The sequence below is a fragment of the Plecotus auritus genome, assembly GCF_963455305.1.
Source record: "Plecotus auritus genome assembly, chromosome: 2".
Taxonomy (NCBI): Eukaryota; Metazoa; Chordata; class Mammalia; order Chiroptera; family Vespertilionidae; genus Plecotus; species Plecotus auritus.
The window spans coordinates 185,093,577-185,118,882 of record NC_137771.1 but is presented as its reverse complement, the minus strand read 5'-3'; the positions used below and the strand labels follow the sequence as shown (position 1 = coordinate 185,118,882).

The 25,306-nt window shown below is 54.6% G+C and overlaps 2 protein-coding genes across 8 annotated transcripts; one reads left to right on the top strand and one right to left on the bottom strand.

Moving 5' to 3' along the window:
• The first annotated feature begins 463 nt into the window (after positions 1–463).
• FAM131A (family with sequence similarity 131 member A) lies at positions 464–8,973 on the top strand. 5 transcript variants are annotated; one of them, XM_080651996.1, is made up of 8 exons: positions 478–662; positions 1,314–1,466; positions 1,818–1,878; positions 2,879–3,027; positions 5,157–5,250; positions 5,481–5,663; positions 5,841–5,957; positions 7,313–8,973. In XM_080651996.1, exons 5-8 carry the CDS (start codon positions 5,181–5,183, stop codon positions 7,783–7,785), a joined length of 843 nt encoding a protein of 280 aa, XP_080508122.1. In that variant the 5' UTR covers positions 478–662; positions 1,314–1,466; positions 1,818–1,878; positions 2,879–3,027; positions 5,157–5,180; the 3' UTR covers positions 7,786–8,973. The 5 variants fall into 5 exon arrangements, with proteins under 5 accessions (XP_080508121.1, XP_080508120.1, XP_080508122.1 ...); XM_080651997.1 differs by having other exon boundaries at positions 569–662; positions 1,437–1,466; XM_080651995.1 differs by lacking the exon at positions 1,314–1,466 and having other exon boundaries at positions 464–662.
• CLCN2 (chloride voltage-gated channel 2) lies at positions 8,896–25,235 on the bottom strand. Of its 3 annotated transcripts, none has more exons than XM_080651966.1 (24): positions 25,032–25,235; positions 22,564–22,720; positions 22,286–22,417; positions 21,814–21,942; positions 21,592–21,725; positions 21,408–21,485; positions 21,247–21,325; positions 21,014–21,139; positions 20,831–20,915; positions 20,641–20,742; positions 19,394–19,478; positions 19,101–19,256; positions 18,196–18,265; positions 17,851–17,961; positions 17,412–17,625; positions 16,992–17,125; positions 16,605–16,777; positions 16,378–16,492; positions 16,083–16,156; positions 15,805–15,864; positions 15,430–15,468; positions 15,150–15,254; positions 9,644–9,730; positions 8,896–9,518 (listed from the first exon to the last, which is right to left on the bottom strand). In XM_080651966.1, exons 1-24 carry the CDS (start codon positions 25,101–25,103, stop codon positions 9,324–9,326), a joined length of 2,712 nt encoding a protein of 903 aa, XP_080508092.1. In that variant the 5' UTR covers positions 25,104–25,235; the 3' UTR covers positions 8,896–9,323. The 3 variants fall into 3 exon arrangements, 2 of the variants coding, with proteins under 2 accessions (XP_080508092.1, XP_080508093.1); XM_080651967.1 differs by having other exon boundaries at positions 9,344–9,487; positions 25,032–25,211; XR_013959720.1 differs by lacking the exons at positions 8,896–9,518; positions 9,644–9,730 and having other exon boundaries at positions 15,155–15,254; positions 16,083–16,193; positions 25,032–25,211.
• Between the last annotated feature and the right edge of the window lie 71 nt (positions 25,236–25,306).

Here is a 25,306-nt window from a genome sequence, read left to right as displayed (position 1 = left end):
TGGGTGCCCTCTTGGTTAGGAGGGGAGAGGGAGCCTGAATAGCTGTGGGGTATTTAGTAGAATACACTTGGCTGGTTTCACTTTCCTAGCAGAATGTGATCAAACCCCTGTTGAGAGGAGGTGGTCCTGAGTTTCAGGCTGTTTATAGCCGGCGAGTCCGAGTCCTTTCTGGTTATAAGGGCTCATCAATAAAATGAGGGGGTTGGATGCAGTGAGGTCCTATGGCCACATACAGTGCTACTGGCAGCCTGGTCCAATGAATTGTCGCCAAGACTCCCAAGACACGTCGACTCTCCTCCCCTGCTCCATCCGCCTTAAGGGATCATTCCATGGTTGGGCCTGGGAGCAGAGGACAAGCTTTTCCATACCCCTGCCCTGCCCTGCGTGGCCCTGACGCCGGATCGGCCCCGCCCGCCTGCTCACTTTAGGTGGTGACGCGATGGCCACGCCCCCCCGCGTTGACGTCATCGGACCGGTTCCCTCTCCCGGGAGCGGTGGCGGATGCGCGGTTCCCACCCCCCTCCCCTGACGGGTTTTCCCCTCCCTGGTGGCGGCCGCGGCCCGACCCTCTGCAAGCCGATGGCCCGGGTCCCGAGCGCGGGCTAGCGTGCCTGGGTTCCCGGCCATGGGCTGTATCGGCTCTCGGAGCCCAGCGGGTCAGGGTAAGAGGCAGAGGCCGGGCACTGGTTGGGGAGTCCGGTTGCGGTGAGCGGGTGGGTCGGGGCCTTGAGGAAGGGGCCAGTGTTGGGAGAGGGAGGAGCCTGCACCAGGGAGGCGGGCCAGGCTAGAGGAGGGAGCGGAGCAGGCCTGAGCGGGGAGAGGTCTGAATCAACTTGGGTTCGGTCCCTTGGCCTGCCTGCTTCTGGGCTCTGCAGGGTAGGCTCGTGTCTTTCCGCCTGGATGCCCACCGCTGAGGGTGGCAGGAGGCGCATGGCCTGGGGAGGGGTTAATCCTCTCCAGCCCATGGAGACTGTCCTTGTCCACCCACATACACTCATCACCACCACCACCCCTTCCTACACCTCTCTTCTTGCTGTCCTGGGAATGGCCCTATCCTGGGAATCTGCCTCTCTTATCTGTGCCCCAATCTCCTTAAGCCTGCAAACGCTGGCCAAGTACCCTACCAGGGAATTTTTAATTAAACCTTACTCCCCACTTCAGAGTCAGATGGTTGATGAACGGGACTGAGACCCAACTTGGGGCACCTGTGTGCACCTGATCACCTCTCACCTCTTACAACTCTTTTAGTTCCCTTCCCCCACTCTCAACAATAACAATAACAACAAATCACCCTACCCTGTGGAGGGAAACAGGAGCCTAAAGGGAGGCCATCAGGTCTACCCACAACTGCTGACCCTTGCCTTGGTTCCCTTGGATGGTGCATGCTGGGGCCTGGTCTTAGTCCTGTACATCTGTGGTTGGCCACTCTACTTCAGTGTCATGGATTTCGCCAAGCCTAAGGCCAGGTAGGAACTTAAGATGTTGAGGGCTAGGTTTCTGATGGGTCCTGGGTTTCAGCATAGGTGGTCAGTCACACAGGCCTTTGTGTGGTTGGTACTTGAGGTTCTTTGGAACTAAGACTCAGATTTGTACTTTCCTTGGGTTCCCACGAGGAATTCTGGGATTTGTAGTACCAAATTAGCCTCAGCGTTTGAAGCTGAGAAGCATAAAGCTGCTCTGATCTCTCTGTCCCTGTAACGCTTAGAGTTCAGGAAGTCATTCCTCTTGTAGTCGGGAGAGTTTGGCTGACCTCAGGATTAGGTACCAGCTAGGGCCAGGGATGGCCTGTAACCTTGTGTCTGTCTTCTGGTTGGTAGCATTTCTGGGAACCACCAGCTGGATGAGGCCCAGGGACAGAGACGGCTGCTCCAGCTAAAGGTCAGTTGTGATATACATTGCCTGTTGGCACTGCGGCCCTAGGGGGAGAGCCTCAGCTAGCTGAGCTCCACAGAGCTTGGCTGGGCCCCTGGCACGCCCACCTCCTCAAAGCCATGAGACAGGAACACTTTCCTTATGTGACTAGGAACAGGTTCCAAGTGGGGAGGAGAATGGCTCAACATCCGGAACCAAAATAGGAATAGAACTGGGAGCTGAGCCTGGAAGCAGTTCTGGGCTTTTGGTTCTCTGCATCAATACAGCCAGCATGCCTATGATTTCTGTGCTGGGCAAGATGTTTCTTTGGCAGCGTGAAGGGCCTGGAGGACGATGGACTTGTCAGACAAGTCGCAGAGGTGAGACCAGGGACTGTAGATGTGATCTGGGAGGTGACGGGAACCTGAGGAGTAGGGTGTTCAGGTGGCAAGAGGAAAATTACTTTGGCTTAGATATTGGGAACCAGGCTGAAACAGGAACAGCCAGGCTGGGGCCAGACAGGCCATCAGGAAACAGCCTTAGAATGGGACGAAAGAAAAAATCATGGGCTTGTCAGAGAAGAAGAGTAAAGCTGAGCCTGGCGAGAGGAAAGAACCAAGAGAAGGAAGGCAGCAAGCCTGCAAAGGGCCCAAGATGGTGGTGGGGAGGGGGCCGGTGATGGAGGTGGAAGGATGAATGAGGTGTGCTTTCCAAGAGGAATGGGTAGGCTGAGAAACCAGAGAAGATTCAGGATTTATCAAAGTTTAGGTTTCATCCCGAGGGTTTTGATGGCAAAATATATCCAGTGGAGGAAGGTGGTCAGTGGCTGCCACAAAAGGAGCGGAAAGGTTAGGGGTAGTGGGATAGGAGCTTTTAGAGTTGTGGGAACACCAGGTGGTTGCTGATGTTCTGGGAGGTGGGGGAGAGGTGAGGAGGAATGATGTGGCAACACCGGATGAAAAGGAGGGGGGGGGGGATCTTGGCAGAAGTGGGAGCCCAGCTGAACAGCGTTTCCCCCACCCCTCAGTGGCCTCGGATCCCGCGTGGGCTGTGGAGTGGATCGAACTTCCTCGGGGCCTCTCTCTATCTTCCTTGGGATCTGCTCGTACCCTCCGAGGCTGGAGCCGGTCCTCTCGCCCTTCCTCTTCCTCCGTGGACAGTCAGGACTTGCCAGAGGTGCTGGGCCCCTGGTGTTGGTAGGGGGTGGGGGAACCGTTTCCACATGAAGGGGATCTGTATCCCTCCCATCCGCCTCGCCAGCCAGCCCGTTTCTGGCTTCCTTTGCCTGAGCGCGGAGGCGCTATCCGGCCGGCAGCAAGGCCGCCCCCACCGGTCTGCTCTGCTCGGCGCCTTGCCAGCGTCGGCGGGCGGGCTGCTCGCGCCTTCGGCGCTGACGTCAGCGCATCCCGGGCCATATCCCTGGAGACCCTGTTGCATGGTGATGGGTTGCCAGGGAGACATACACCTTTTCTCTGGGCCTGGGCCGCAGCTGCGCGGAGTGCTGGCACTGATGGTGGCGGCTGGGGGGAATGAGGGGAGGGAGGGAGAGCGAGCCAGGAAACACCCAGCAGGTGCTCCTCCCTCCAGGCCTGGCCAGAGGCTACCGGCGCCACCCTGGGGGCCCTGTCAGCCAGGTACTGAAGGGGTGGGACAGAGGGGGTGGGCCTGAGGTCAAGGGGCAGGTGGAGCCCCACTTGTGAGGGGTGGGAACTGATGGAGTAGAGCTAGGCAATGCCAGGGAGGGTGCCTGTACCTCTGACTTCATTCATTTGTTGAGGGAAACATTTGCCTGGGCTTGCCAAGGAGCACAGAGCCAGGTGCAGGGTGGAGGTAGGAACCCAGGTGAATCAGACTCAGGCCCTGCCATCCTGAGATCCCTCAGGAGAGATGCAAGGGTAATGCTGGGGATGGGAAAACGACTGAAAACACAATAAGAGGTGGCACTTGAGTCAGGCCTTGAACGGTAGGGAGCATTTGTCAGGCAAAGATGGCATTCTTTGCCCAGGGAAAAGCTATGTTTCTTTGCCTGGAGGAAGGCAGGAGGCTGCCTGCTGACAGGGAAAGTGAGAAATGGGGTTTTACTGGACAGAGGAGATCAGTGGTGGATTCCAAGCAGGCCTGGTAGGAGGCAGGGCCTCACGGAGTCCTTCAGTGCCTGGCTGTGAGCTTGCACTTCATTGGACAATGAAGGGGCCCAGGAAAGATTTTAAATAAGGACATGTTGTGACCAGTTGCACCCCAGGAATATTGTGTACATTTATACATTGCCTTGTTCATTCGGCCTGTGTATTTTGAGAGATTGCTCTGTACCAGGCATTGTGCTAAACACTGGCATGCAGCAGTGACCAAAAGAGACCGAATTTCTGAAAGAGCTTAAGACCAGTGAGGGAGACCAACAAGAAATAAGGAAACACATAAAATAGACCATGATTACACATTCGAGATACATTGATAGAGGATGGTGACTTGTTACAGACTACAGAGGGAGGGTGGACAACTGGTAGGGTGGCCAGGAAGCCTTCTCTGAGGGAATGATATTTCAGCCAAGACCCAAAAATAAGAAAGAGCCAGCCAGACATGGAAAGGGGGAAGGAGAACACTTACACAACATAGGAGGCTGAGAAAATAGCATGGAGTCGGAGGAGCTTGGGGGACTACCACTATGCTAATCTGGGCAAGGAGCATTTGCAAAGGATGAGGGTAGTATTAGAGGCAGTTGGCGATGGAATCATTAGATCTTAACAACAGATATGCGTAAGGAAAGCTTATGGGAGAGTTGATGGTAATGCTGAGGTTTGGAGCCAGGCTGAATGGGAGAATGGTGGGATGATGCAAAGTAAGGGCCAGATATGGGGGAGAAGGTGTTGGGTTTGTTTTTGGTCATCCTGAGTTTGTGGCTGTGATAGGCTCCAGAAACAGCAGAATGTGGGTCTGAAGACAAAGGAGAAGAGGGGTAAAAGGAAAGGGACCTGGATGTTATATCCTTTTCCTTCCCTCTTTTCTCAAAGACCCTACTCCATGGTTCTTCCAGAACTGTCTTCTTCTCTGGGAGCTTGGAAGGCAGAGGGTTAGCTGTAGTTCTGCTCCTTGGGGCCTGCCCACGTCTCCATTGCTCCCTGGAGGGACATAATTTGCTGGTCCTGGTTTCTTACCTTCTTACATATCCCAGCAGCCTTTGGGAAACATGTATTGCCCTGTCATCTCTTCCCAGATCCCATATCCCCTTGATGCCTTGGGTGGGGTATGGGCATATGGGAGGACACTGCTGTCGGAGGAGCACTCACCCTCTGATTCTGTCACCCAAGGTGAATGTTGGAGACACAGTCGCGATGCTGCCCAAGTCCCGGAGAGCCCTAACTATCCAGGAGATCGCTGCACTGGCCAGATCCTCCCTGCATGGTATGAACCCCTTCCCATGCCTGTGGCTATTTGGACCTTTTTTACATGCCCTTGGGGATTGTATCCTGTGAGCTCCTATCTCCCTTTTCCTCTCTTTCTCAGGTGAATCCCTGCCCCCTGCCCCGCCAAAGGCACATGTGGACCCTCACTACCACCACCCTTATACTTCCCTCCCAGATGCTCCCTGATCCATGCTCTTACCAGGCTTTCTGACTCTTCCCCACCTCTAGGTATTTCCCAGGTGGTGAAGGACCACGTGACCAAGCCCACTGCCATGGCCCAGGGTCGAGTGGCTCACCTTATTGAATGGAAGGGCTGGAGCAAGCCAAGCGACTCTCCTGCTGCCTTGGAATCAGCCTTTTCCTCCTATTCAGATCTCAGTGAGGGTGAGCAAGAGGCTCGCTTTGCGGCAGGTGAGTGACAGAAAGAGAATCAGCCACACATTTGTCATAGGGATATTCTCTCATCTCCTTGGGCCTGATGTGGGGTTTGGAGTGTTTCCACACCCATGTGTCTTCCCTCTCCTGTCTCCAAGCTGAGCCCTAATCTTAGTTCACTTCTGCTAATGAATTCCATGTCTTCCCCAACAGGAGTGGCTGAGCAATTTGCCATTGCAGAAGCCAAGCTCCGGGCATGGTCTTCAGTGGATGGTGAGGACTCGACTGATGAATCCTATGATGAGGACTTTGCTGGGGGAACTGACTCAGGTGAGGGGACATTCCATACTAGTACTGCCAACTGGGGTGGAACTGCCTGATAGGCCCTCTGATTCAGAGCTCAGCCTTTGGAAGGGGAGATCCAGAATGTCCTCAGCCTTTGGAAGGAGAGTGGAGAGAGGCAGACTCTGTCCAGGTAATGCTCGACTTTCCATGGGGAGGAGGGCTGTCCACTCTCGTGGGTAGGCAGTCAGCAGGTGGAAATGGAGTAGTTCCTTTCTCTGCCCATCTATGCAGTTGAGCCTTGCAGTCCTCAAAAAAAAAAAAAAAAAAAAAAGAAAAAAGAAAAGCCCAGAGACCTTGCCAGCACCTTCTGTGCAACCATGTTGTCTCTGGGAGGGTCTGCCGTGCCTTGCCTCTGAAAGTCCTCTCAAGACAGCCTCCTGGATGGCCGAGGCAGCACAGATGCATAGTGCAGCAGCCACAGCACCTCATGGGGCTGTGGCCCAGGCAAACAGGAAGCTTGCTGAGCCTGGACTGCCCACAGGGCTGCTTGGCTCCAGCTGAGCATCCTCGCATTCCAGGCTAGTGGGCCTTTCTCTCCGCTGGTACTTGCAGAAGGGACCCTGTGGGGCTGTGCAGCTGTGCAACTGTGCAAGGCCCTCCTTTCATCTTCCATTCTCGGGACCAAATGGCTGACTTTCTCTGTAGCTTCTGGGCTCAAGCCTCCCAGACCACCATCCCCCTTCCACCCCTTTGTCTTTGAAGATTGCGTCCACATGCTCCATCTCTTTAGCTAATTAACATTCTCTGAAGTGGGCAATACATTAAAGCAGCTTTGAGACTGCTGCTGTGGTCCAGAGAGGACTGATTGGGATGACTGAGACAAAGACAGACCCGAACCACAATGTTTTTGTTTGATTGAGTTCCAGGCCTGCTTTGACCCCTGGCATAATGAAAATAGCTACATTTATCCAAGGCCACTACTAGCCCATGCAGAATCATTGTGCAAATTTGAAAAAAGTTCTCCTTTTCCTGGTGGGCACAGCCCCATGCCAGGGCATGCTGCTTGGTGAGCAGAGTGTGGTCTGAATTTCACTTACTGCCTTGGACACACTCCCCTTGGGCAGTGAACAACCTACACGACATGTAGTTATCCCTGCATTTATTGCTTTCTTACTGTGTGCCAGACTGTTCTCTCAGCAACCCTGTAAGGTAGGTATATAAGAATCCCCAATTCACCATTAAGGAAACTGAGGCAGAGAGGTTAAGTGACTTGCCTAAAGTTCCCCAGGTCTTACCCACCATCCCTAGAGCTGTACCAAGGTAGAGTGCGGAGATGTGGCTTCCAGGTTGGCCAATTGAGATGGGGCTAGCAGGGTTATCTTCTTTTCTCTCCCCGACAGACATGGCTGGGCAGCTGCCCCTGGGACCCCACCTCCAGGACCTCTTCACTGGCCACCGATTTTCCCGGCCTGTGCGCCAGGGCTCCGTGGAGCCTGAGAGCGACTGCTCGCAGACAGTGTCCCCAGAGACCCTGTGCTCTAGTCTGTGCAGCCTGGAGGACGGGTTGCTGGGCTCCCCGGCCCACCTGGCCTCCCAGCTGCTGGGTGAAGAGCTGCTTCTTGCCAAACTGCCCCCCAGCCGGGAAAGTGCCTTCCGCAGCCTGGGCCCACTGGAGGCCCAGGACTCGCTCTACAACTCGCCCCTCACAGAGTCCTGCCTTTCCCCCGCCGAGGTGGAGTCAGCCCCCTGCGAGGACTGCCAGCCACTCTGCCCACCGGTGGGCAGCTGGGAGCGCCAGCGGCAAGCCTCTGACGTGGCCTCTTCTGGGGTGGTGTCCTTAGAGGAGGATGAGGTGGAGCCAGAGGAACAGTGACGCAAACCATGCCTGACGGTGGCACGTGTCCCCTGGCTGCTGCGGGGGGCACAGCCTGTGCCCAGTTGTGGGCTTGAGGCTTCCAGCAGAGCTCCAAAGCCTGGGGGGCTCCCGGGAGCACTCACTTCTCATTGTGTGTTTTGCATGAAAGTGTCTAGAGGAGGCAGGGACCAGGCTGGGGGCGCATGTCCAGCCCCCACTCCTGGGGCTTGCCGGGGGTTGCCCGGGGCCCCTGGGGCATGGCTACAGCAGTGGCAGAGTGATGTTCATGTTCTTAAATCAAAAACGCCACATAGTTCCTCCTCTGGTGATGTGAACCTCTGAGGGGGCAGTTACGACTGGGCTACGTGGGATAGAATGGGAGGGAGCCCGGCCTCCCCTGCCCCTCCCCCTGCCTCTCTCCTCTGCTTCTCTCCTCACCTCCAAGTCCATGTACAGTGCTTGATAGAATCACCCCTACCCAGGGAGCCTACGGATTGAGCCGTCCCCCAGGGTCCCTTTCCCAACTGGGCTCATCCTGTGCTACACCTCTCCATTGTCTCTAAATCTTTTTTCTAAAGAAAGAGGGGTTTTGGTCTGTTCTTTCAGTCGGATCTTCTCTGGGAGGCATTGGAATGATGAAAGCATGTACCCCCACCCTTTTTCTGGCCACCCTGAAGGGGTCTGGGCCCTTTCCCAGTCCCTTGTAGGATGTGTGGGCAGGGGCCCGGTGGCTCCCAGCCCACCAGGTTGCGGTAGGGTGGAGTTGGAAGAGGACATGGCTCTGATTGCTACAGAGATGTGACTTCTATGTTCTTCCAGAGAGGGCCACCAGGGGGCCACACGGGTGGCCCTGAGCAGGGCAGGAATTGTGCCAAGGGAGTGCCTCTCCTTGGGGAGGAAAGAGAGCAGTGCCTTTTTGGCTGAAGGAAAGGCCGAAGCTACAGTACTGGGGGCAGCCAGGGTGTTGATGGCCAAGCAGTGGAGGCCTCTGCAGATCCTACACTCCGTGGACAGCAGGCTCTGGAGTTTTATGGCCATGGGGTGTAGGTGGCTACAGATTTCAGGGCTTGTAGGCTTTGGCAGGTAGGAGGGCCCAAGGTAAGAACACGAGCTGATGGGCACAAGCATTCTCTATATAAGTGGCTCATTAGGTGTTTATTTTGTTCTATTTAAGAATTTGTTTTATTAAATTAATATAAAAATCTTTGTAAATCTCTATATACATCTGGTCATTGGAGGTTCCAGTATAAACCCATCTTAGTTCTACCCCTTTCCCCCACAAAGGGGCAGCAGGGGTCAAGTACCCCGCCCCATCCCCATCCGGCCAGGGCACTGCTGATCTTCCTGCCCTTGGAACACTTGCAGGTGGGTGCTGTGTCAGATTCCAAGTAGGAGGAACTGGAAGAAGCTGGTGCCCCTGGTCTGGAAGTGGGGGCTGGAGCCCCAACCTTTGGCTGTAGCTGCCTCCTGCTTTCCCATGGCAGAAGGGACAGGAGAGCTGTAGGATCCGAGCTGACAGCAAGGCCACTGCCACCCCAGGCTGCCTGCTGAGGAATTCACTGGCACTTGTCATCACTGTCAGAAGGGCTGCCCTCCCCAGGGAGGCTGTGGCGGGAGCGGGGCCCCCAGAGTGCATGCACCTCAGTCGTCTCTGTGTCACTGCTGCTGGTGGCACTGTCACGGAAGCTGGCGAGGGGTGGCCGGACTTTCACGCCCTGTGCTGTGACAGAGCCCTCAATAGCTTTCCGGAGCTGGAAAGGTGAGAGGGTCAGTCTGGGCTCCCTGCTCATACTCTCGATTCCCTCCAGGTGGCTGGACATAAGCTTCCATGCCTTTTTGGAAGTGGAAGTGGCTTTGACAGCCACTATCATCTTACCTCCTTTAAGGTAACGATCCCAATGAGTCTGCCAATACTGGTGACATAAGCATGGTCCACTCCCAGGAGTGAGAAGATGGTGTGAGTCTACAGGGTGGGGAGAAAAACATTGGACTTTATGCACAAGGGGAGAGGGACCCAGGAGGAGGTGTTGGGTTGGGGGCAGGATAGAGGGGGTGCTACAGATGGTGGGGAGGGGGACGGCCAAATGGAGGGAAAAGTATGAGATTGTACAACCAATCTTCAGAAACTTGATAGTGAGAATCTTTATATGGATGGGAAACAGACAGAGGAAGGATTCTTTATCCCATGTTAGCAAGGAGAATGGATGAGAGAACAACTCTTCAAATATGACACCTAATGATTGGCCAGGCACCTAGCTAAGTCTTACATTAATTAGTGTTTAATTTTAGCACTGTCCTGAGAAGTCTGACACCCATTCTACAGGACAGGCCGCATGAGATCAGTGGTGCAGCGACTTACTGGGGGTCATCAGTAAGAAGTGGCCCAGCAGCTCCAAGCCACTTTTCAGTACACTCTAGGAGGAGGCACTGCCCTAGTGGGCCTATGCGGATGTCCGATTAGTCATGGATATATCCAGGAGGAAAGTTCCACACCCGCCTTAGCGGTACTGGCCCTGAATCCTGTTCCTCTTACCCCACCTGGGTGGCTGACACAGGCTTCCCCTTTGCCCTCAGCTGGCTGAACATGTAAGGTATCCCTCACCCTGGCTCCGACCCCCCCAGTATTGGCCTGCAGCACTCTATATGTCTCTCACAGTTTGCCTTTTCTAGGGCCCAAAGCATCCCAGGTCTTGTTGACATGTAGCTTACAGTCCAAGGGACAATAGTATCCCCCAACCCCCATGTTTTTCTTGCTTTGGGCCCTTCCCCCAAGTTTTCCAATGTAATCACCCAGGGTTCAGAAATTGTCAGCTAGTTCCCCTTGTGCTCCAAGTGGATTTTCTTGGGCCAGATGTCTTGAAAAAACACTCTACTGACTCAGCAGTTCCTGGAATTTTTGGCCTATCAGTTATCACACTGTTTATAGTTTACTTGTAAGCCTCTTGGCTTAATGCTTGAATTGAAATGGGCATTACTATCCCAGCTTCCTGAGTACCAGCTACTCAGAAATCATTGTAATGATCTTAACACTTTAAAAATGTTTTCTTGTACAGCTGCTGAATTCTTTAGGAAGGAACTTCCTGAACTTTCCTAACTTCCTCCTTCTAAGGCATGACAGTACTTATAAAAGGAGGTGGAAGTGCAGTTTTAGCATACGTTTTTCTGTGTTCCTTTAATACCTATGTCATAACTGCCATTGTTTAGCAAGTCCCTTGAATCCTACATGCTACAAGTTATCTTTAATTTCCTCATCTGATTTCATTGGGAAACATATCGTAATAAGATTTCCTGTATTGCCCTGCTGGTGTGGCTCAGTGGTTGAGCGTCAACCTATGAACCAGGAGGTCACGGTTCGATTCCTGGTCAAGGCACATGTCCAGGTTGTGGGCTCGATCCTCAGTGTGGGGTATGTAGGAGGCAGCCGATCAACGGTTCTCTCTCATCATTGATATTTCTACCATTCTCTCTCTCCCTTCCTCTCTGAAATAATATATATATATATAATTAAAAAAAAAGATTTCCTGTACTAATAATCCCTTGGATTTGTCTTCTTATGTTTAATAATCCATCTCATCCTCTCTCAAGGATCCTATTAATTCGTTCCCCTGAATTTTCCACAATCCTAATCAGAGTGAGCTTCTGATAGGCTATATGCCTTTTGGGTTTGCAAACCACTTGTCCTGGGGAGTCACCAAGCCTTACTGATCTACTTCCTAAACATCCTGGCAATTCTTCCTGACTTCCTCACCATCCTGATCAGGATGGGACTGTAACATCTTTTTTATTTTTATTTTTTGTTAATCCTCACCTGAGGACATTTTTCCATTGCTTTTAGATAGGGTGGGAAGGAAGGATATCTATACTAATAAAAGGGTAATATGCAAATTAGACTGGACATCTTCCAGGCATCCTTCTGGACAAAGCCACAGTGGCAGGGGCTGAGGCAGAGGCGGTTAGGGGTGATCAGGCCAGCAGGGGAGGGCAGTTAGGGGCGATCAGGCAGGCAGGGGAGGGCAGTTAGGGGTGACCAGGCCAGAAGGGGAGGGCAGTTAGGGATGATCAGGCAGGCAGGCAGGTGAGCAGTTAGGAGCCAGTGGTCCCGGATTGCGAGAGGGATGTCCGACTGCCTGCAGGGATTGGGCCTAAACCAGCAGGCAGATATCCCCCGAGGGGTCCTGGATTGGAGAGGGTGCAGGTTGGGCTGAGGGACCCCCACCCCCGTGCATGAATTTTGTGCATCAGGCCTCTAGTGTGTGTGTATGTGTGTGTGTATACAGAGAGAGAGAGAGAGAGAGAGAGAGAGAGAGAGAGAGAGAGGGAGGGAGAGGGAGAGAGAAACATAGATGTGAGAGAGGCACATCGATTGGCTGGCTCCCACACTCACCCTGACTGGGGCCGGGGATCAAACCTGCAATCCAGGTATGTGCCCTTCACTGGAAATGAACCTGAGACACTTTGGTGTGCAGGCTGATGATCTAACCACTTAGCACACCAGCCAGGATAGGACTATAACATCTTAATGGGTTATCCTTTCTGTCTCCCTTCTATCCAAGAATTGCCATCCTATCAGCTTTCTCAAATTCGAGTTAGAGCCAAGACTCCCCAGAATGGCCTATAGGACCCTTTTCAAGCCCAAGTCAGCTTGTCTTTCTATTCTCAGATTCCACCAGACTCTCCAGCTTCCAGCCTCACCTAATCACTCATCCTATTGTGAAAATATTAATTTCTTGCATACTTCCTTCATTACACCATCTCTTAAAGCCCCCTATTTTTTTTTAATATATTTTATTGATATTTCACAGAAAGGAAGGGAGAGGGATAGAAAGCTAGAAACATCGATGAGAGAGAAACATCGATCAGCTGCCTCCTGCACACCTCCCACTGAGGATGTGCCCGCAGCCAAGGTACATGCCCTTGACCGGAATCGAACCCGGGACCTTTCAGTCCGCAGGCCGACGCTCTATCCATTGAGCCAAACCGGTTTCGGCTAAAGCCCCCTATTTTTCATCTCTAAGCATAACTAGTAGTAATTTCTAAAATATATTGAATACTTACTATGTGCCAGGTACTTTTCTAAGTGGCTCACATGTATGACCTCCCTTAATCCTCAGAAAACCCTATGGTGTAGATACTATCTTAGTACCCCATTTTACAGATAAGGAAATGAAGCACAGAGAAGCTAAGAAATTTGACAAGGTTACACAGCTAGCCAGCACTGGGAGGAATGAGGATTAGGTTCAGCCAGTCTGACCCAGTATTGGCACTCTACTTCCTCCCCCACCTCCACTCACTGCTTCTGGGTAGGTGGCCTCTGAATGAATGCGGGACTTAGCTGATATGGTGATCTCCGGTTGCACAGGTTCCTAAATAGTCTCATGTATTCCCTTGCCCCTCTGGATGTTCCCCTCCTGAACTTAATTGAGCTACTACTTATTGACTCCTCGGGCCTGCAAGGACATTTTGAATTCTAATCTTATGTTCTTATCACTTCCAGTTCTTTGTACTTTTGGTAGTCGGTTCCTCAAAGGTTTCTCTTCCTCTGATTTTTTTAAAGTTTGTAACAAACACCTACTTTGTTCTTTTTCATTTTAATTTAATTAGACACCAGGGAGTTCATTGGAGAGCCTGCATTTCTTGGGCTTGGGAACAGTGAATTGAAAGGGAGAGGGACAGCGTGGCCCGCTGAAAGAATACTGGGACTGGGGCCAGGAAATCTGGGCTCTAGGCCTGACTCTGCTATACTGACCGAGGCAAGTGACCTCACTGCCTCAGTTTCCCCATGTATTAAAATGGTTAAATCCACAGGCTTTTGGGTCAATCTTGGATTTTGCTACTTACTGGCTATGAGATCTTGGCCAAATTGCTTAACATCTTTGAGTTTCAATGTCCCCATCCATAAAAACTGGAGTTTCACACTATCTATCTTACATTGTGGTTGTGAGGATTAAATCAAACGTGAACAGCTTAGCCCAGTGCCTGAGACACAGCAGGCACTAAAAAAATGTCAGCAGCATCATCATCTTTATGTGATTTTTGAGAACTAAGTAAGATGATGGAAAAGCTTTAGTGGTCTTGGGAAGAAAGGCTTTAAATCAGGGTGGGGAACATCCAGCCCGCGGGCTATATAAGGTCCGAAAAATCATTTGGTCTGGCCCTGCCAAGGCATTGGGGGTGAATTAATTAAATGTTTGACCGAACATAGCAGGCTAATATATAAATAGTTGATAATTTTGTGTGGCCCACGGATGATGTTATAAATATCCAAATGGGCCTTGGCAGCGAACAGGTTCCCCACCCCTGCTTTAAATAAAAGCCAAATGTATTATTCTCAGGCCTATCTCCTTTTTTTTCTTGCAACTGCACTGCAGTTCCTTACTCACTTTGATCAGAGGTCTTTACCCAACGGCTTATAAGTTCCTTTAATACATTTTTTGCTTTTTTGTTTCTCTTTTGTTCCCTGCCAGGGCCCCTGCTTGTCTACACTAAACTGGCTTTGAGGCACAGCTTGCATCTAAGTTAGCTGTCCAAACTGCAGACCTTGGGAGTGCTCCCCCACTGGTCCCGGCCCCCACACCTCAGAGGTTTGCACATTAAATCTAACAATTTAGCTAAAACAGGTTTCTGCCCTAGCAGCCTGCTGGGTGTGCCTGCACTCCCTGCCTTCACTGAGAAGCCTGAAGGTGCCCAATGATGCCACTGCCCCATTCTGGGGAGCCCAAGGCAGTCCTCCACAGAGAGCCCTGTTCTCTAATGTCAGCCTCACCCACCACCAACCTGTCTGCACTCAAGTTTTCTCCCCATTTCTGCAGGCTGGTTTTGCCCTTCTGCTGAGCTATCTTCCTGCGTCCTTACCCGGTTTCCTTTGGCCTACATTAAGTGAGACTTTCTGGGGTCTGACATTCCAAGCCCCCCACTGGGCGTTTCTCATCTTTGTTTATCTCTTCTCTGCAGTGTCCCCACCCCTACTTGGATGTTTGTTAGCTTGTTTATTAGATTTTCTTTTCCTGCCTGTTTCTCACCCTTTTTTTCCAGAGTGGGTGTATCAGCCTTGTTGGGAGCTGGCAGCCTCCCTCCTAGCTCTGACCCTAGCCTGGCCTCCTGGCTCCCACCCAGCTTGAGCCTTGTCTTTGTTGCTGCTTTGGTCCAGAGTTCCCTGGGGGCAAGGCTGAGAAGAGGAAAAATGATGCTTGATTCCACCGCAGGCAGGAAGAGGCTAAGGGGACCCCGCGCCTGGCCTCCCATCGTTTGAAGCAATGTGTTTGAAAAACATCTCAGCACAGAGCCCACTCTCTGCAGTCCCTTTTTTCGCCCACTGGCTTGAGTCCAAACTTGTGGGAGGACCTAGACCCCCACCCTGGCCAGCCCCAGGTTGCTGGCCCTACCTTGTGCAAAGAGGTCCGCTCCACCAGCTGGAAGGGGGCAGGGTCAATTTTGCAGTCGCTGAAGTTGACAGGTTCATCTAGTTGCTGCTCCTCCCACTCCAGAATCTGAGGTTATGAGACTAGGAGGGTTAGGGAGAAGGTGCCACCAGTGGCCCTCACCTCCCTGAAAGCTGGCCTGCCCCTTTTCCTACCCCGTGGTCCCTCCCATGGGGACAGAAGCCAAGATGATGACTGAACACATCCCGGAAGAAACAGAGTCCAGAGTCCAGTCACACCTTACCTCCTCAGGGGTCATTTCACTTTCCAGGTCTGAGTCGCTCTAGGAGAGAGGGAGGGAGGCTGGCAGCTGGGGCTGGGGAAAGGGGGTACATCCCCCCACTGGGGGAGGTTTATCACCTAGACCAGGGGTGGGCAAACTTTTTGACTCAAGGGCCACAATAGGTTCTTAAACTGGACCGGAGGGCCGGAACAAAAGCATGGATGAAGTGTTTGTGTGAACTAATATAAATTCAAAGTAAAGGAGCGGAGGGGAGAGCAAGAGAACCGGATAGAACAGCCGGATCCGGCCCGCGGGCCGTAGTTTGCCCACGGCTGACCTAGACCCTGGCCTGCCCTGTCTAGTGCTCCTGAGCTGCAGAAAGAAGTGAGCACTTACTGCCAGGGAAATTCGGACCCGCTTCAGCTTGCGCTTGTCACATGATTCCGACTTCTCCAACTTTGTTAGAGCCGACAGGGAGAGAAGAGGAATTGATGTTATAGGGAGGAGGGAGGTGAGAAGAGTGGTGGAGCCGGGGGAAGGGTGCATTGCAAGGACAGAGCTGGCATCCAGGAGGGCAGAAGGGCAGGGAGAATGGAAGCAGGTGCTACAGGGCTACTGGAGAGGTTACCTCAGCATTAGAGGTTGAGCTAGACGGAGAGGCTCCGGCCACTCACCTCTGAAGCAGCCTGGGGGGGTGGACTGCCACAGAAGAGGCTCCTGAGGGCGATGCCAGCCTGCTCCACGTTCCCTGTGTTCCCAAACACAAGGCCCTGGGGCAATGTCATCTTTGGGGGAGAGGGGAGGAGGGCAAGGGGAGAGGCATCCTGGTTCTACCCCTGGTCCATTCAGGCGGCCTCTTTGCTGGGATGTGCCCCAGCTACAACGTGCGCAGGGGCCCTTGTGTAGTCTGAGGCCGGGCTCCAGCTCTGTGGGCGAGGGGAGGGAGGTGCTAGTGGGTGCTGGGCTCACCTGGGGGACTCTCCCTGAGGCTCATGGAGTTGCTGGACGCCCTCTTCAGAGCGGGCTTCAGCGGCTTATGAGTCTCCCCCCGGGCTGCAGGGAAGCCCGGGTCCTCTGTGCTCACCTACACAGGCAAAGGGGCTGGTGAGGCGGTGGCCCCAGGATACCGCTAGGTCGCCCTCCTGATCAGTCTACGCACAGTCAGGAGGTGTGGTGACTACAGGGCTTTCCCTCACCTGGAAGCGGACTGAGGTCTCGGGGCTGGGAGGACTCTCCTGATCGGGTGGCGGAGGAGTCTGGACAGCTCTCCGCTCCTGCATGTGCTGCCGCCGGCGGGCTGGGCTTAGCTGGGCCCCCAGCAGTGCCACCACCTGTGAGCGCTCAATGGAGCCCAGGAGGATCATTGACTCTGAACAGAGCAGGTGGGAGGACTCAGGAGCCAATAGTGAGGCCCTCCTCCCCACCCCCAACCTTCTCCCGCACTCAGAGTGGGGCCTTGGACACAGGCCACACACCAGGGGGAAAGCCCTGCCTGGCAAATGCTGGCTCTTCCTGTCCCCGCCCCCTTCCTGAGGAGCAACCCTGGGAGAGGCTCATAGCACCTGGCCCCTTGCTGGTCTCACCGGAGGACTCAACTAGGGCCAACATGCGGCCCTTGGTCCTGTGCAGCGCCAACCGCAGGTCCCGGAAGGTGCAGCTGAGGGCCACATGGGGAACATCTCGCACCATGATGTCCTCCACTCGCACCCGGTACTGCCTGGGGGCAGAGAGAGGCACTTGGTTTGTGATGAGCATGGGGAGGATAGCCGGAGCACTACCAACAGGGCCATAAGGAAGGCCCCAGAGCCCATGGGGACAAGGACGAAGGGGCAAGGAGCAGTCCCTGCCAGGGTATGGACAAGGGGAGCTCTGGGCAGGGGGGAGCAAGGTGGCTGGTCTCCCAGCTTCACTGACTGTGGACCCTGCTGGAGGTGGGTGTGAGGGGGTCCTAGGTCACCTTCTGCCCCTCACCCATAACCCCTTGGTTGCCCGGCCCTTCGTACTGGTGGCGGCCCCAGCCCAGCTCAGGCAGATAAGGCAGTTTCTTGATTCGGATGATGCTGTCGTAGAGTGAGGGCTGTAGGCTCTGGGCAACAGCATTGGCCAGGATGACGGCGATCATGACGGGCAGGATGTGGGCGATCTGGCCTGTGAGCTCAAACACGATCACAGCCGTGGACACCGTGTGTGTCACTGCTCCTGCCAGTGCAGCCGCTCCTAGGGAAGCCACCTTTAGTCTCCTCAGGGTGCCCAGGGAACAGATGGCCCTTCCCACCTGGGGACAGTCCCATGGGTACCCTCAGGGCTGCCCAGGACAGTTTTGAGAATTGGGTTTCTGCATTTGAAGGAAGCCTGGTTTCTGCCAGCAGGGGGCACCAGAGCCTCAGACCCTGTGGCCCTACCAGGGATTTTCCTGGACCTGTGGGGAACTGGAGCACTCACCCACCACTGCATAGCCCCCAGGCACAATCCGATAGGTGCTGCTGTCCGTGTGAATCCCATCTGGGAACCAGGCGGCCATGCTTTCGCCCACCAGACGCCCAAATGCTGCTCCTTCAGGGAGTGGGGTGGGAAGAGAAATAGGTAGTGGAGGGGGAGGGTGGGAACACTAGGAAGAGAGAGGGTCAGAGGGTGGGGGAGGGGCCAGTGGGTCATTCAGTGCAGGGGATAGTCCTTTGGGGGTGGGCACTGGGACAGGGCTGGACCAAAACCCACTCCCAGGCAGTGAGGGTATGGCCAGGGGGTAGCCAGAAGGTGGGAAGGGAAAACAGGCAACTGAGGACTCACCAATGACAAAGACAGGCATGAAGGCCCCACAGGGTACTGGGATAGTGGTGGCCAGTGCAGACATCCAGAACTGTAGGCGGAAGGCAGTTCAAACAGGTAGAAGTGCCACCTGGCTCCAGGTAGCCCCCAGCTCCACCCCAAAGACTCCCCATTGCGTATCAGGTAAATGTAGATTTACCAGCTATCCCAGAATTCCCCAGGGATGAAGGACTCCAGAACCAGATGGCTTGGGTTTAAATTCTCCAGAACCAGATGGCTTGGGTTTAAATTCTCACTTTGCCACTAGCTATGTGATGTTGGGCCAATTATGATCCAACTTCTCATCTTTTTTTTTAAAATTGATTTCAGAGAGGAAGGGAGAGGAAGAGATAGAAACATCAATGATGAGAATCATTGATTGGTTACCACCTGCATGCCCCTCACTGGGGACCGAGCCCACAACCCAGGCATGTGCCCCTGACCGGAATCAAACCAGGAACCCTTCAGTCCGCAGGCTGACGTTCTATCCACTGAGCCAAACTGGCTAGGGCTCTTTTTTTAATTTTATTGATTTTTAGAGAGGAAGGGAGAGGGATAGAGAGATAGAAATATTGATGGGAGAGAAACATCGATTGGCTGCCTCCTGCATGCCCCCTACTAGGGATCTGCCAGCAACCTGGGCATGTGCCCTGACCATCCTGACGGGGAATCAAATCAGTAACCTCTTGGTTCATGGGTCGATGCTCAACCACTGAACCACACTGGCCGGGCTTGAATGCCCATCTTTAAAACAGGGAGACTAATAGTACCTTTCATAGCATTGTTGTAAGGCTTAAAGGAGTTAATATGTGGAAAGTGCTGAGAACAGTGCCGGGCACCTAATAAGCCTGTGTAAGCATTAGCTATACATTTGTAAGGAGCCTCACCTTCATGAGAATGAAGATAACCAGGGTGAGGAAGACATTGGCACGTGGAGGGCTCCAGGCCTGTGAAGTTCCGGGAGGCTCTAACTCCTCCACCAGGCCCTGGCGGACCCATGTCCGGTTGTCAAACAGGGTGACCAGCGTCTCTTTCTGTGACAGCTATAGGGGAAAAGGGAGCCTCAGTCTGGGGAACACACAGGATGAAGGGACGGGGCCCATAGGAGAGCAGGGGCTGTTGGCTTTAGGAGGGATGCATCCCATAGGAAAGCATACGTTCCTGTTCTGCCTGAGGTTACCTGTCCAGCCATGAACTGTCCCAAGCCAGGGGGGAAGGTCAGCGTGGAGATGAGCAGGGTCACGAGAGCCGGGAAGAGCAGGCGTCTAGAGATGTAGGTTTCACAGCATCAAACACCGCGGTGCACTTGCTATAGGTGAGAGGCTGGGGGCCCTCACACACCTCAGGGCTGAGGTGGCAGCAGAGCCTTGGCTCTTACATAAAAGAACCCAGTTCTGAGAGAAGGTCCCCTTTGCTGTTCATGAGATGACGGCCCTGAGGGTGGTGGCCATGGGGGTTATCATGAGCCCCAACAACTTTCTGTTGGCTCCAAACTCCCTAGGTGGGTAGCAATGGCAGAAAGTCCACCACCCAGCTCCCTTCGGGACACCTCGGAGCTGTGTCTCCTTCCTTTGCCCTCAGCAGGCCTAGCTGAAGGGCTTTGCATGAGAGGAAAGAGGTTCTGGCTCTGTTTCTCTGCGGTGACTTAGGCTGAAGGTCAGTGTTAGGGGAAGAGGCGGGGGTCACTTATGAAGTTGACTGCAGGTGCCATAGGGAGCTGGCTCAGTCGGCTGCCCTTCCCCTGAAGGACATTAGTCCCAACAAAAGTCACGCCTCAGGCTTCCCCCTCCCAATCCTCAGGTCACAACTGAGAGAGCTGTGCTCTGGAGATTAAAAAAAGTCTCCCCCATCTCCATGCTTCCCTGGAGGAAACAAAGGCTCATCTACTCTCCAGGGAGCACTGCTATCCGCGCTGCCCAGGGCTAGGAGGTCTTAGTCTTTGATCTAAGTGCCCTCTGCTACTGACTGCAAATTCAAAAGTGCCAGTTTTTAGGTAATTCATGTAAGAGCCAAACTGTTCAACCCACCAGGAAAACACCATTGGCTGATTTTCTCAATGGAGTGCCTATTTTTTTTTTTTAAATTATCACCTGAGGATATTTTTTTCCATTGATATTTTTAGAGAGAGTGAAGGGAAGGGAGGAGGGGGAGAGAGAGAGAAGAATCGATGTGAGAGAGACACATCAATTGGTTGCCTCCCGCATGTACCCTGACTGGGGCTGGGGATCAAACTAGCAACTAAGGTATGTGCCCTTGACCCGGAATCGAACTCTCAACCCTTTGGTCCTTGGGCCGACACTCTAACCACGGAGCAAACTGGCCAGGGCTGGAGTGCCCCGTTTTTGACTGGGCCACTATACATCAGCTCACCTGTCACTCCCCCTCCCACCGCACTGTGACCCTCACACACCCAAAAAGCCAACCCACTTTTTCATGAGGAAGCGGTTGATGGTTTTCTGCTTCCGCATCACCTGGACAATCTTCCGGTTCAGGTAGACAAAGAGCGCCCCCCCAAAGCCACTGGCAATACTGGAGAGGGAAGAAGCATCATTGTAAGAGGGGTCTTCCCTCTTTTACCTCCTCCTCTCCCACAGCCCCAGCTCCCACAGCTCCTCACCCAATGACAGCAAAGGCTGGCAGCTCCTGGAGGTCAAAGGGGAAGTCAAGCCGGAACCGGGTTTTGAAGAGAGCAGTGATAGTCTCTGAAGGGAAGGCAGAGTAGCAGAGGGAGGCAGGTGTAGCGTTGAGGGCCCCACCTGAGCCATCTCAGGGGCTCCCCGCATCCCCCAGGTACCCCCACCTTCATCACGGTTCCAGACGGCCAAGACCCGGAAGATGAAGGCACTGAAGGTGGCAGCAAAGAAGCCCCGCCAATAGTTCCGCACCGCGAAGAAGGTGGAGGTGACTTCAATGCTGAACAAGACACCTGCGAGGGGCCAGGGAGCGCCACTTCAGGCCGGGGCCTGGGCCAGGACTCAGAGCCGATGAGAAGGTAAGGCCCAGGGCAGGCTGGGGGCTGGACTGGCCACCTACCTCCGATAGGGGCTGCAAAGCAGCAGCCCACTCCCACAGCACAGGCAGCGGCCAGCATCTCTGTGTTCCGAGATTCGTTCTGGTGAGAGTGGTGGACCGGGGAATCAGCTGGGCTCAGCAGCACACCCCTCTCCTCTGCCCTCCTCCAGGGCACCCCTTACCTCATAGATGCCCCCGAAGAGGGAGAGGAACTTGCTGAGCAGCGCAGCACACATGCTTGCGATATGTACAAAAGGGCCCTGGGGGAGGGGGTCAGGAGGTGAGAGGGGAAGCTGCACACCCTGACCCTGGCCTGGCTTCTTCCTCCACTGGGAGGGACTCCTTTATTCCCCAACCCGCAGTTACCTCTTTGCCAAGGGGCATCCCACTGCCCAGAGCACACGTCAGCCCGATGACCTTCGCTACAAAGGTCTTGAGGGTGAGGTATTCCTTTAGCACCACGCCCCGCAAGATGGTCTTCATCTCGGGGATGCCGGACCCTGGAGAGTGGACAGTCCCAGGAGAGTAATTGGATGGGCCTGGGTCAGGAGGATCCACCTCCGCCCTTCCCTTCTCTCCCTACTGTACCGACAGCCTGAGGAGCCAGGATCTGTGTAAATCCAGCTGAGAAAGTGATGAGGACGACAGGATAGGTGACCCAGGCCAGGTACTGGAGCAAGAGGCTGGTGTTCAAGCCTCGAGACATCCACTGCTGAGCTGTGGGGAGAGGAGGTGCTGCTGGACCCCTGCGGGGCATACCCAGTCCCCGCCTGGCCGCTGGGCCACATTGATAGGAGAGGCTGTCCCAGGGAATACCATACAGAGCCCAGGCACAGGGGCAGGGAAGGGGTCTACAGGCCTTCAGCGGGGGAGAGATCATTGTAGGTACGAGGGTCAGTTGGAGAGGGGAGGCGAGAAGTCACGGCCTATGGGAGGTGGTAGTGATTATGTCTGAAGATAGGCACTCAGGCGGCCAAGTAGCCAAGATACTTCGACAAGATTGGCATGGAGGAAGCAGGATGGTGTTTCCCAGCCCTCCCCTGCCAGCCCTTGTCCTCACCCTGCAGACAGGCGGCAATGGCATAGTCCATGGCCCAGCTGACGAGCGCCATGACGAGCCCCAGCAGGACCAGGAAGATCCAGTCTTCACCAACCCTGGATACTAGGAACTTATGACAGCGTACAGAACAGACTGGGAGCAGGGAAGGAAACAACGGGGGGCTGGCACCAAAATGCTTCTACCCCTGCCTTTTCCAACCCCCAATGGGCAGCTCTAATGAATGGCCTCTGACCCCCCAGTTCAGCACAGCCAGATCCCCTGCCCAACCCAAGTCTCACTGCGGCACCGGGCACAACGGCTCTGTCCGTATTCGAGGAGCTCTAGGGGAGCTGGAGGGGACAGCGGGCTCCTCCAGGGCTCGGGCCCTGCCAGGCGGATCCGAGCAGCCTCCTCTTTGGCAAAAGCCCCAAGGTCCTGAGTGTACCGGCCATACATCTGAGCAATGGGGAAGATAGGGTTAGCAGCTCTGCGTGGCTGAGAGGGGATTCAGGGAGGGCCCTGGGGTCTCAGCTCCCCTTCTCCCAGCCCCCAGATTATATATTCCCTCTTGAACCCACAGGTCCCACTTTGGCTTGGGGTGTGAGAACAATGCACATTGCAGACTGTGGGAGCTGTCCTGCCGGAGTGATAGGATCCCCTGCCAAGGGACGGGGACACTGCGCTGGGGGTGGCAAAATAATCAGTCCTCTTCTCACAGCGCTGCCTGGGGGAGGGCAGCGCTGAGGAGGAGTGGGAGGGAAGCCCCAGAGGAGAGCTGGAAAAACCTACAGCTCTGAAAGTGGGAGGAGGGAAGGTCAGAGAATAAGGGATGGCCAAGAGCATATGGGTAACAATAAGGTCCTCAAGGAGCTGGGGGCAGTTGAGTTGGGCCTAGGAACAGGCGGGGCCTCAATCCTTATCACGTTCCTGCTGGGCCTCTGGCCTGTGACTGAGTCAGCTGTACCCCTTCCTCCCACCCTAATCCCCTTGTCCCTATTATCCATCCTCCGCTCCCACCCCCCTCGCCCCAGCCTGCCAGACCAGCTGGGAGTGGAAAGTCTCTCGGGTGGGTGGGGAGTACTTGGTGGCCTCAGCCCACACTGGAGCTGCCCTGAGTCCAGTGGTAGGTTGGGGGACAGCAGAAGCTGATGGCTGGGCTATGATGCTGGGGTGATGGGGAACGGAGAGTCTCTGAGCTATGGCTAGACCTGCCAAGCTGGGCATGTGTTGAGGGGTGGGGAGGAGTAGATTCCGGCTGCCACCTGCAGAGCTTCGAGACACAAAGGGCTCCTGTTGGGACTGGGGGGTGGTGGTGGTGAGGGAGGGAAAGAGAGAGAGAGAGAGAGAGAGAGAGAGAGAGAGAGAGAGAGAAGAGAAAGAGAGAACAAGATAGAGAAAAAGAAAAGGGAGGGGAGAGACCAGAGAGGAAAGGTGGGGAGGGAAGAGAGGACTGGGGACGGAGCAGAGAAGAGGAAGGAGAAGAAGGGAGGAGGAAGGGAGAGAAACAAAGTAGAGTATAAACAGGCCGACACAATGTCAGAGTGGGAGGTGAGCCTGTGAGAAAAAGACAAAGGGATAGAAAGGAGAAGGGGGAGAGACTGGAGCAGAGAGTGCCCGGGAGACAGCTTGACCCTGAGAACTCATACCAGAGATAAAGACCAGGCGAAGGAGCTGGGGCTGGGGCTGGTGCAACTGATAGACACCGTTTCAGGGCCAGGTGCCTGGCTTCCTAACCAATGCCCCATTCTTGGCTTGTGCAGATGGACAGACACCTCCCACCCTATGTGAAGGCTCAACCCTATATCCTCGCTCCACCCCCACCCCTGTCACCTCTCCCTGTCATCCTGTTCCATCCGGTCATTCCCTCTCTTAACTGGGCACCTCCCAGCCTCAATTACAGCCAGGGGCTCCCTCCTCCTGGAGAGATTCCCTCCCTGCCTCCTTCCTGGGCAAATTCCAGGACCAGCTGTTTATAAAGGAGCCCTTCCCTAGAGTTTGGGCCCCCCACCCCAGTGACACAAGGAAGGGCAAAAGGCTTCTCAAACACTAAGTTACAGTGGTGGCCACGAGTCAGCTCAGAACCCCAGGACCCCTGCTTCTAATGAGGTCAAGGGACACCCCTGGGGTGGGTAGGGGCTGGATACTCAGAGTAAGCATGAACAAAGGTCCCAATTCCCACACCCATTCCTGCTTGACCCGTCCCCCCTTAAGTTCCTGTCCCTCACAGAGCAGCAGGCCACCTTTTTTTTTTTTTTTTTTTTTGCCAAAGAATAGATGCAGGGGTTCCTGCCAATATTGGGGGCTGGGTTTGACCATTTTTCTACACACTCTTGTTTCTGTGTCTAGCACAGTAAAATGCACGTACTGGGGACAGAGAGAATGTCTTGGTGGTGAAGATAGAGGTGTAGACAGATAAAGTTCAACGGGTGTGAGCGGTGCTGGGGAGGGGTAGTGGGGTGCTGAGACTTGGGTCCAGGTGGTCAGGGGGAGGAGCAAAGAAAACGTGGTGTGTTGGTGGGAAGAGGTAATGGGAAGGACACCTCGGACAAGCACCTGATCTTGTCCTCTGCAGGCCCCAGCCTCGGCCAGAAACCTGCATGCAGCTTGTCCCTTAGCCCTCCAACCTCTCAGGCCCTCCAGCCTCAGTTTCCCCAGCTCAGAAGGCTGGGGCGGGGCTCGGGTAGGTCCCCGGTCCTCGCGCTTCCGAGGGTAACCAGGAGCAGCAGTCCGGAGCGCACTCCTCAGAGCTCGGCTCGGCTTCACTCACCAGGGTCTGCTCGTACTGCAGCGCCCGCGGCTCCATCCCTTCCTCCGCCGCCGCGGCCGCTCCGGCCGCCATCTCCGCGCACAGCCCTCTGGCCTCCCGCCGCGGCTCGGGCTCTGGCCTGGACTCGGCTCCCCGCCCGCAGAGCCCGCGCCGACACCCGTCCCGTCCCCGCAGCCCCGGCGGCCGAGTGCAGAGAGCCTCCCGCTCGCGTCCCCTCCTCGGCGGGCGGGTCGAGGGCGGTGCCCGCGGTGCTGCTCCGCCCGCCGGCCCATTGG

Coding starts and splice junctions, on each gene's coding strand:
- CLCN2 (XM_080651966.1), bottom strand. CDS start 25,103: ATGGCGGCCGGAGCGGCCGCGGCGGCGGAGGAAGGGATGGAGCCGCGG. Junction 17,962..18,195: donor CATGCCTGTCTTTGTCATTG/GTGAGTCCTCAG, acceptor CACTCCCTGAAG/GAGCAGCATTTGGGCGTCTG. Junction 16,778..16,991: donor GGCCCTAGTTGAGTCCTCCG/GTGAGACCAGCA, acceptor TGCTCTGTTCAG/AGTCAATGATCCTCCTGGGC.
- FAM131A (XM_080651993.1), top strand. CDS start 2,144: ATGCCTATGATTTCTGTGCTGGGCAAGATGTTTCTTTGGCAGCGTGAA. Junction 5,251..5,480: donor GGCCAGATCCTCCCTGCATG/GTATGAACCCCT, acceptor CCCCACCTCTAG/GTATTTCCCAGGTGGTGAAG. Junction 5,958..7,312: donor TGCTGGGGGAACTGACTCAG/GTGAGGGGACAT, acceptor TCTCCCCGACAG/ACATGGCTGGGCAGCTGCCC.